The 11,286-nt window shown below is 36.2% G+C and overlaps 1 protein-coding gene across 1 annotated transcript in view; it reads right to left on the reverse strand.

Moving 5' to 3' along the window:
- The window catches only part of LOC107749846 (neurotrypsin-like), a 31,911-nt gene that overhangs the window by 2,621 nt on the left and 18,004 nt on the right, over positions 1–11,286 (reverse strand). The window contains exons 7-14 of the mRNA XM_016565043.1: positions 10,330–10,477; positions 9,432–9,610; positions 8,313–8,454; positions 7,111–7,322; positions 3,150–3,291; positions 2,731–3,012; positions 1,391–1,513; positions 40–320 (exon numbers count right to left, since the gene is read on the reverse strand). Of these exons, the coding sequence (XP_016420529.1) occupies positions 40–320; positions 1,391–1,513; positions 2,731–3,012; positions 3,150–3,291; positions 7,111–7,322; positions 8,313–8,454; positions 9,432–9,610; positions 10,330–10,477 (1,509 nt within the window). The remainder of the gene's footprint in view (positions 1–39; positions 321–1,390; positions 1,514–2,730; positions 3,013–3,149; positions 3,292–7,110; positions 7,323–8,312; positions 8,455–9,431; positions 9,611–10,329; positions 10,478–11,286) is intronic.

Genomic DNA, 11,286 nt, shown 5'->3' on the forward strand with positions numbered 1-11,286 from the left:
ATATTGTGCCCTTGTAAGAAAAGAACAACCCAATATTACCTGTCATTCCCCAGCCAGTGATGACACATGATGCAGGTCTCTTGCCCCACTTGCTTCCAGGTGCAGGCAGGCAGACGGCGTTAGTATGTGGGTTAAAGGACACGCACTTCCCCTCAGCGCCCTTCAGCCGGATCAGAGCCACGTCATGCTCCCAGCTCTCTGTTCGGTACTTCTTGTGCACTTCGATGCGCTCTGGAGAGAGGACACGTTCAAAATCATCCTGCTCCCGTGTGTTATAATCCCCGAGCTTCACCACGTACCGTGAAGCATCACTTCCAAACCTGTAGAATCAAGACATTCATTCATATTACAGATGATACACTACCATTTCAATCATTCCGCTACTAATCTCATTTTAATTGAGTGTTACTTTAGTGCTGATTTACAGGAGCTGTCTTATGTAAATCATTCTAAAACTAATTACAGAAAATTACAGAGCAATGATTTGTACACATTAATATGTACATTAACGTTCAAAAGAGAGGTTGATAAGATTTTTTAATGTTTCCGAAAGAAGTCTCTTATGCTCACTAATGTTTTATTTTTATTTTATTTGATCAAAAATACAGAATACAGAAATGTGACCCTGGAGCACAAAACCAGTCTTAAGTCGCTGGGGTATATTTGTAGCAATAGCCCAAAATACATTGTATGGGTCAAAATTATAGGTTTTTCTTTTATGCCAAAAATCATTAGGATATTAAGTAAAGATCATGTTCCATGAAGATATTTTGTACATTTCCTACCGTAAATATATCAAAACGTAATTTTTGATTAGTAATATGCATTGAACTTCATTTGGACAACTTTAAAGGAGATTTTCTCAATCATAACAAACCATACATCAATGGAAACCTTATTTATTCAGCTTTCAGATGATGTATAAATCTCAATTTTGAAAAACTGACACTTAAGACTGGTTTTGTGGTCCAGGGTCACAAATGAGTAATGTTGTGAAATATTAAACCGATTTCTATTTAATAAATATAATTTATCCCTATGATGGCAAAGCTGAATTTTCAGCAGTCATTACTCCAGTCTTCCGTGTCACACGATCTTTCATAAATCACCCTAATATGCTCTAATATTCTAATTTGGTGCTCAAGAAACATTTATTATTATTAATGCTGAAAACAGTTGTGCTGCTTAATATGTTTGTGTTAACTGATGACATCTGGAAAACATGTTCACAGTTCACAATGCTTATAAATTGGCCACTTATTTTTGTGCTCTCAGTGATTTCAATTAAATCAAAATCAGTTAAAAATGATTATGGAATTGGATTCGGGAGTTGAGGAGCCTAGGCATAGCAGCTAATAGCACTGATGTCCAGCAGGTGTCTCTCTCTTACTGTTTGAAGCAGTGAGCTGCAGTGAGCAGCCAGCAGGAGTTGATGAGAGTGGCTCCGCACAGAGGCTGATTCCCTTTAGATTGAGACCTGAGCCACAGGGACACCTGCCAGGGCCAGTCACCCCTGTGGGGTATACATATGTGCACAAACACACACACACAAACAAACATACAGACACAAACACAATGGATGTGGTGGAGAAATAGTCATATTTATCTGCAGTAAAAGAACAGTTTTAAGTAGAGAGTGTCAGCATTGAATTTTAACAATCAAAGAACTTATAAACACAATTCAAATTTAAAGCATATTCATTTTTAGATGTTAAAATTAATTACTATAAAAAAACTATAAAATTACTATAAAAAAATAATTTTAGCTTAATATTTAGAAACAACTGGCAAAGTAGGCTATTTCTATGTCGGTTAACCCAAAAAGTATAATCACTGAGGGTCTGTAGTGCGATAAAAAAAAAAAAAACAGAAACATTGGCTCAACCTATTGTAGTATTTAAACATTATTGCAATATTTATTGATATTTTGAATTAGCTTTTATTTTTATATTTTCAATTTTTATTTTATTAGGTTTTAGTAATTTTGTTGTTTTTATTAGTTATTATTATTATTTTTTTTATATATATGTATATTTCTATTTAGTTTTATTTTGATTACAGTTTTAGTTTTGGTACTTCAACTTCAACTTATTCCAGTTTGCTGAAAAGGCAACATTTCAGATTTTAGTTTTTCTTATGATTTGACTTCTGACTTTTGTTTTTCTTTTAATATTTATATTTCATTTTATTTCAACTTTATTACAATTACCAAAACCAGTTTTTAATAGTTTTAGATTTGGTTAACAATAACAACACTGCAATGGCATGTGTTTGAGGTGAAATCTGTTTAATTGCATATGCACTGTATATATATATATATATATATATACACACACATACACACACACACACACACACTTTTTATATATTTTTTTATTTTATTTTAATTTTATTTTGTATTTTTTGAAGTTGTAAATAAAGATTACTGGAGCATGTTTAACAAGAAAATACTATTTCAGTCTTTCTACTTCACAAAATTGTGTTACTTTTTAGTGAAAATTGTTTCAAAGTACTTTTTGTCCAGTGTGGGGTATCTGGAAAGTTGTTAGAAACTATTTTAGTTATAATTATAATTTCAAACATTTTAATGAATTCATTTTCGGACAATAGTAAACATCTTAAATTAAGCATGATCTTTATATGCAATAAAATAAATTGTATCTGAACAAATGTCCACAACATGTGCTCTAGAACTGATTCAACAGCAGTAAAATTTAGATGACTGCTTACCTGAGAGTTTTATATCCTCCAACAATCCTCTTGCTGCGTCTCTCAGCGCCGGCTCTCAAACCGCAGGTGTGTGTGCCCACCACTGCTATGTCAGCCTCTGGCTCTGGCAAATAATCACACACCACACCTGCATCCTGTCCATGCTTACAAGCGTGGCTGTCTTGTCCTTTATAAGGGCACTCTCCGAGGAGCAACTCCTTCCCAGTGCACCTCACGTTGGTCAGATGGATGGTCCCCTTCCCTGCTCCGAAATAACCCATCGGTCGTGCTTTTGACACCCCACTGCCATAGAGAGCAAAACAAACATTCCAAGACTTTGCATTCATCGTGCCTGAGAAATAATAAATCGTATTCCATAGTACTGATTATAAGATGCTTTTGAGCTATTTTGTGTTAAAATTATGCAAATGTATCCGTACGTGAATCCGAGCTGTCTGCAGACGACGGCAGCATTGACATCATTCCAGCCATGATCACAGACGCTGCCCCACTCTCCATTAAGAAACACCTCCACTCTGCCCTCTTTTCTATTGTCGCCACCTGCCAATCGTACCAGAGGTCCTGAAACCACAGAAAAGCAAGCAAAATAGAGAACAGAGCTTAGATTGTGTCACTTAGAGTACTGTGCATCTTCAAAAAGTAGTTTTTCAGTAGTAGTTTTCCATTTAAGCTTAATACAGGCAGTTACACGAAAGACATGAATGATTTAAGAAATTTGGTGTGACTGCAGACTTCAGTTTATTTTGTTTCAGACAAAAGAAGCACATCCACCTCAGTCTTGTGTAATGTATTAGGAGTGAAAGAAACAGGCTCTGTTACTGGCAGTGTAGCTTAAACCACAACATGACATGTAAGCACATGATGTTAACAGTCAGTGAAAAGGAAGAACCTCAAAATAAGGTTTCTATTTTTAGAATGAATAGTCAGTGTTTTATAGCATCATAAAATGAACATGAAATTAAAATAGACTTTTATTATTTACAGGTGCATCTCAATAAATTAGAATGTCGTGGAAAAGTTCATTTATTTCAGTAATTCAACTCAAATTCTTAATACACATTCATGCACATCTTAATACACATTCTTTTTGTATGCAATTCATCAGTGCACGTTACAGAAAAAAAGCTTTCCTTTTCAGTTATCGTCTTGAATATCTGTCTTGATATCCCTCCCCTCATTCTCTAATATGTAGCAGCCCAACTTTCACAATTCATCAGCTCCTAATGGATAAAAGTCCTGCGCTGCATTATTCTCATTAAATATCCTTTTTTTTTAATCCAATGTGTTGCATAATCAAAGTATATCGGGTTGTGCATGTCTTTTCATGTAAAGATGTTAAAGTCAAATAAATAAATTAAATTTTTCCAACAGGCAGAACACACACATACAACATAATGTAGTTGTGTAAGCCTTCATGTTGACAACCACTAACCACAGATCTGCCACTTGTTCAAGAAACTGCTTTTGTGACAGATGGGTCTGTAAAGCTTCTACTCTCCAAAGAAAGGCAATGAATTTATTATTATTATTTATTTAAATTATTGTCTAATTATTATAATTTATTTAATTATTGTTAAGTGTGTGTATGTATGTGTCTATATTAGGTATGTATATCATTTTAAAGGTTTTTTCTTTCTGTTTAACATGGTGTTACTGGGTTAGACGCGACAACAGACCACACAACACAACCAGGAAGAAGCACAATTCATAACCGATTCGTACAGGTGAGTAAAACACTACAAAATAGCTACAAAAGCAAATTGTGGAAATCTAAAATGATACAATATACTGTACTTTCACAGACTTCCATAACTAAAATTATGACAATTTCCTGCAAAAATGACTACACAGTGCTAAACAGCACAGAGAAGGTAGCCATCGGCACCATCTGTCTGTTGATCACACCTCTCAGCCTCCTGGTCAATGTGCTCATTCTGGTTGTCATAGCCTGCTCTAGGAACCTACGGCAACATCCGTCTTACCTGTTTATGGGCAGCTTGGCATTGGCGGACACTATTGCATGCATCTGTTTCACCATACACTTCCTGAATTTCCACCTTTCTGACAAATCGTTTGAGCAAACAGAGTATCTGCTTAAGCTGGGTGGCGTGACCATGGCGTTTACAGGATCAGTTGGAAGTCTGCTTGTGATGGCAGCTGACCGCTATCACGCCATCTACAAGGTTTCAACCTACAAGGTGCTGCTGACACGTAAAAGAGCCTTGGTGGCTATTGTGACTTTATGGGTTATGGCTGCCCTCATTTCCTTCCTTCCTCTGATGGGCTGGAGATGTCAGCCTTGTCAATCATGCTCCCATCTCTTTCCATATGTGAATCGTTACTACTTGGGATTCTTTGCCAGTCTTGTGTTGGTGGTGATCGTCCTCATACTGGTAGCCTATGCTCTGATAGTGTGGATGGCCCACAAACATGAAGCCAATATGTCCGCTGAACATCCAGAACTAGCACGTATGCGTGTGGACATCCATTTGGCAAAGACTTTTAGCTGTGTTTTGCTAATTCTGTTAGTGTGTTGGCTGCCTGTCCTTTCCTTCATGATGACAGATGTAGTTGCAACAGAGCTTTCAAAACCACAAAAAAAGGCATTTGCCTTCTGCAGTACACTATGCCTGCTGAACTCAGGCATCAACCCATTGCTATACACTCTGCGCTGTCGTGAACTACGTGCAGTGCTTAAATCATTAGTAGCTAGTGTAAGGGGATGCAAAGGTTGTAGTTCACCAGCTAGTGACTAATACCAGTGTATGACATTTAACAACGCCTAGCTAATGAACAGAAGTGTTAGCTCCCCCTAGTGTTGGTTTCTAAACAACAACAGCTTTATTTCCATTTTCAGTTATCATTTCTTAAATTTTGATTAAATATTGTGTCAAATATAATATAATGTCCACTGTATATTGAGCTTTCTGTGCATTTAATTTCTATCTGTAAAAAGAAAAACGAATGTAACAAGGAAGAGATCTGAGGATACACAATTTCTGTCTGCTTTTATAATTTTAATTTTCACAGTTTTTTTGTTTGTTGTGAGACATACACAGGTGATTACTGTGAGATATATATCTTTTTTGTTTCCAAGTTTATATATATATAGTTTATTTTATATATATATATATATATATATATATATATATACATACACACTACCATTCACAAGTTTGGAGGTGGTAAGATTTTTTTTATCTTTTTGAAAAGTCTAATTTATTAGGTCAAAAATACATTAAAAACTGTAATATTATGAAATAACTCTTCTTTGTTAATGTATTTTAAATTTAAAATATTTTAATTGATTCCTGTGATGAAAAAGCTCATTATTAAGCACCCATTGTGTCACATGATCCTCAGAAATCATTCTAATATGCTGATTTGATGCTCAATAAATATTTCTTATTTTTATCAATGTTGAAAAAAGCAGTTCTACTGCTTAATATTTTTGTGGAAACCGTGATACATTTTTTCTTCAGGATTCTTAATGAATATTAAGTTCAAAAGAACAGCATTTATTTTAAATCTTTTTGTAACATCATAAATATATTTAATATCATTTTTGATCAATTTATTGTATCCTTGTTGAATAAAAGTATATGTTTCGTTTGACAGTAATTGTACTAGTGTAAAAAGTTGCAATTATACTCATAATTGTGATATATAAAGTCTATTAGAATAAAGTGACAATTACAGTAGCTTTAAAAAAAAAAATTCCTATAAGGTGGAATCTTCAATTCGTACTGAACGTCCAAAATCCAATGCTACATCAAAGGCTCTAATGTTCTTTATCATACAAAGAAACATTTAAAAAGGGCTAACTTTTTTAATCAATAAAATCATGAATTTTGACTTTGTCATCTTTCATCTCTTAGATAACAATGCTAGCAGAACATTATAAGCAACACACAGCCACACACATTTTGATGAATCTTGCCATTCAAACCTAAGATTTCAAACATACCTATTCAAACATACTCAAAATGTCATTGACTGGGGGCAAAAAGAGTACTGATGTTATATGATAATAGTTTAGATTGAAATTTTGTTTGTTTGGGGAAAATAAATCATGTTTTTCTAATGTTACACTGTCAAATGGCAAAGGTAGCTTTGTGGATGCCAAGGGCTACACGATACTTTATTGAAATTTAAATGGAAGTTTTTATCATTAAAAGCAAGCACTTGGGAAACTACAATGGCTGCGTTTATTCCTGGCCTCTGTCAACAAGTGACATTTAGATCCCCTCTGAATTTCAGAAAGGGTCAAAGCGGTGCACACACAGAGAATTATATCAGCAAAACGTATCTGCACCGACCTCACACAAAGCCTTACTCACACACTGAAGCGTATGTTGGTGTGTGTTCCAGATAACTCACCAGTACTTTCTGGAGCCAGTGGGACCTCATTGTTTTCTACCCTGTGGCAGAGTATTCCAACATCTTCGCTATGAGAGCAATCATGTCGACCCCACACACTATGTTTACACTCCAGCAAAGAGCTCTCACTGCCCTCACACTCCACATCGTCAAGCAGAATCAGCCCTGTTCCTTCTCCGAAAGCGCCAGCAGGAGCGACCTCTGCACCACCCCTACATGGACACACACACACTCATGATAAATTCCCAATAACTTAAAGCCACTTTAAATTCTCCCGCAAAATACTTCATTTATACATATTGATCCTATAGAGACATTCATACGCCCACATTGGACACTTACTACTATTGTGTAGGAGGACACTTCTAAGTGAATTTAATTACTAAATCCCTGCAGCCGATTGCAAAACAAACCCCTTTAGGTTAAGAAAACCCTTAGTGATAATATTCCTAACTTAAGGCATTTGATACTGGGCACTAATTTACTGAAGATTTACTGAAAAATGTCATAGTTGATCTACATTATTAACAGTTTTATATACTTCTGTTTATTTCTCTATACCTATATATTTAAATTAATGTAACAATGCTGTGAAGTACAAAAACTATATGAAATTATTTATTGTGAGCTTTTGGCAATTGTTTTATTCAAAATTACACTACCATTCAAAAGTTTGGGGTCAGTAAGATTTTTTTAAACTTTGAACTTTTATTTAGTAAGGATGCATTAAATTGATCAAAAGTGACAGTAAATAATTTTACAGTGTAACAAAAAATCGACATACTAGAATGATTTCTGAAGGTTCATGTGACACTGAAGACTGGAGTAATAGCTGCTGAAAATCCAGCTATGCAATCAAAAGAATAAATTACATTTAAAAATTTTTAAATTATAATTTATTTTAAATTGTAATAATATTTCACAATATTGTGGTTTTTACTGTATTTTTGATTAAATAAATGCAATAGGGACTTCTTTCAAAAACACCAAAAAATCTTAATGTCCCCAAATTTTTGAACAGTAGTGTACAGGTATATTAAAAATTTATATACATGACTGCATTACCAAATGTCTTTTATATGAAATCTAAGTTAATCAAGGCCCAACTGTTTGAATTATTCTGACAGTACATCATTCCTCAGTTTTAAGTAATACAGCTACTGTATATATACACAGCTACCGGCAGGATTAAAGAATAGCACCTGAATCCCAGCTGTCTGCAGACCACCTGTGCATGCTGCTCCGTCCAGCTGTCATCACACACCGTGCCCCAGTCCCCAGAGTGATATACTTCCAGACGACCTTCCCATGGGTTATCACCGTCTACCAGTCTCACTACGCCATCTGAATGCATATGCCAACACACACTATATACACACATTGCCTCTCTGGACAGTTTCTGTATTGCCAATGGAAGTGATAACGTACAGTCAACTGAAACAAAGTCTTATGTCATCCTGAAGGGGTTTATTTTGCGTTAAAACCTGTTTGCTGTACACCATCCCATTTACATGACTACTTACCAGATAAATAAATAAGTGGACATGAAATATTGATTCGAGTCTAAATTATTATTTATTTTTTTATGTGACAACAAAGAGACCAAGGAACGATACAAGAGATATAAAACTAGCACAGTCAGTTTATGTCGAAAACTGTGTATATTAGGGTAAACGGCACAGAATATTGTGAATGACCAATCAGAATAAGATATTCCAGAGAGCCAAGGCTGTAAGTGTTTGTATGTGTGTGTCTATGTGTAGGATGAGACCTGTATAGGGATTGCATGACACCCCAGCGTCTTCCATATGGTCACAGTTGTGTTGTTCCCATCCGCTGTGACGGCACTCGTCCAGAGAGAGCTCATTGCCTGTGCACTGTACTGCGTCCAATTGGATCGGCCCACTGCCCTGCCCGAAATGAGCCCATGACCAAGCTTTAGGGATGCCCCTGGACACACACAAAGACATATATACAAAGGAGATCTAAGTGCCCTATACTTTTGTCATCTTAAGTAAGATTCAAATCCAAAGATCAAACATGTTCTGTTCAAAGGGCTCTGCAAATGGCATAGGGAATAAGGGAACAAGTGGACATGAAATATTGATTCGAGTCTAAATTATTTATTTTTTTTAATGTGAGAACAAAGAGACCAAGGAACGATACAAGAGATATAAAACTAGCACAGTCAGTTTATGTCGAAAACTGTGTATATTAGGGTAAACTGCACAGAATATTGTGAATGACCAATCAGAATAAGATATTCCAGAGAGCCAAGGCTGTAAGTGTTTGTATGTGTGTGTCTATGTGTAGGATGAGACCTGTATAGGGATTGCATGACACCCCAGCGTCTTCCATATGGTCACAGTTGTGTTGTTCCCATCCGCTGTGACGGCACTCGTCCAGAGAGAGCTCATTGCCTGTGCACTGTACTGCGTCCAATTGGATCGGCCCACTGCCCTGCCCGAAATGAGCCCATGACCAGGCTTTAGGGATCCCCCTGGACACACACAAAGACATATATACAAAGGAGATCTAAGTGCCCTATACTTTTGTCATCTTAAGTAAGATTCAAATCCAAAGATCAAACATGTTCTGTTCAAAGGGCTCTGCAAATGGCATAGGGAATAAGGGAACATCGATAAACTTCCCAGGTGGTCTCCCATCCAGGTGCTGATAAGCCTCAACCCTGCTTAGTTTCAGTGGGAATCCAAGAGGCCCTGTGAAGCACTGAGTACAGTATCACACAAAAAGGCACACACAGACCATTAAAATGCTTCTTACTACAGATTCATTTGAAAGCTAACATGTTCTAACTATAACCGACAAACACATCATTCAGTTGCTTTAATGCTGCAGTAACTGAAGTCATGCATATATATCATCACTGCAGCTCATGTGACATCTCACAGCCTTTATTCTCTACAACTGTTACAGCAACATGATGGAGATGGTGTATGAGAGCAAAAAATACAACAGCGCAAAATAAATAATTCAATCTTCCTCTCATCGAGATAAGAGCACTCAGGGATGAAAATACCTCACAAGAGACAACATGTGCTACTGCTTCTTTAAAACCTTGCCAAGATGTTTGCAAAAGGCATTTTAGAAAAGGTAGGAGTTAAAAGTATGATGTATTACTCTGAAACCATCCACTGTATATTTATGACAGGGTGTGAACGATTAGTATTTGATGTATTAGTTCTACATTGGACTCACCCCAATCCGAGCTGCCTGCAGACCACCTCAGCATCCATGTCATCCCACTGATCATCGCAAATGGTCCCCCAGTGCCCATTATGGAAGACCTCAACTCGTCCCTCAAAGTCCTCCTCCCCACCAACCAACCGCAGCGGCGGTCCATTACCTGAGCAGGCAAACCAGGAATCATGACCCAAAGCCACAAACACATCAATAAATGTAGTGACACCCAGAATGCTCTGCATGCAATTATCTCTTTCTGTGAAATAATCCAAAGGTTCTTAACTAGTGGGTTGCAGGTCTTCTCTAATAGGGTCGCAGAGGGCAGTGAAAAAAATTATGCTAATTACAACTAACCATATAATTATGCGTTATTAGGGTAGCAAAATTAAATCTGAACTTTTAGGTAAAAAAGAAAAGAAAAATACAACCCAGGCTACATTAAATACTGGTTCATGGAAAAATCTGCCGTTGATATATATACTTTATTGATACAGGCCTATATACTAAAATTTAGGGTCAGTAAGATTTTTCTATTTAAAGAAATTAATACTTTTATTCAGCATAGAGGCATTAAATTAATCAGAAGTGACAGTAAATACATTTATAAAGTTACAAAAGATTTCTATTACAAATAAATGTTGTTCATTTGCATTTTCTATTCATATATACAGTATCTCACAGAAGTGAGTACACCCCTCACATTTTTGTAAATATTTTATTATATCTTTTCATGTGACAACACTGAAGAAATGACACTTTGCTACAATGTAAAGTAGTGAGTGTACAGCTTGTATAACAGTGTAAATTTGCTGTCCCTCAAAATAACTCAACACACAGCCATTAATGTCTAAACCACTGGCCACAAAAGTGAGTACACCCCTAAAGCCTGGCTCACACTACAGGATTTTTAGCCCGATTTAGCCCCGATTTCCCCCTCCCGAGAATCGGAGCAAAAATCTTGTCGAGCCCCTC

The sequence above is a fragment of the Sinocyclocheilus rhinocerous genome, unplaced genomic scaffold (genome assembly GCF_001515625.1).
Source record: "Sinocyclocheilus rhinocerous isolate Xijiao unplaced genomic scaffold, SAMN03320098_v1.1 scaffold31, whole genome shotgun sequence".
NCBI lineage: Eukaryota > Metazoa > Chordata > Actinopteri > Cypriniformes > Cyprinidae > Sinocyclocheilus > Sinocyclocheilus rhinocerous.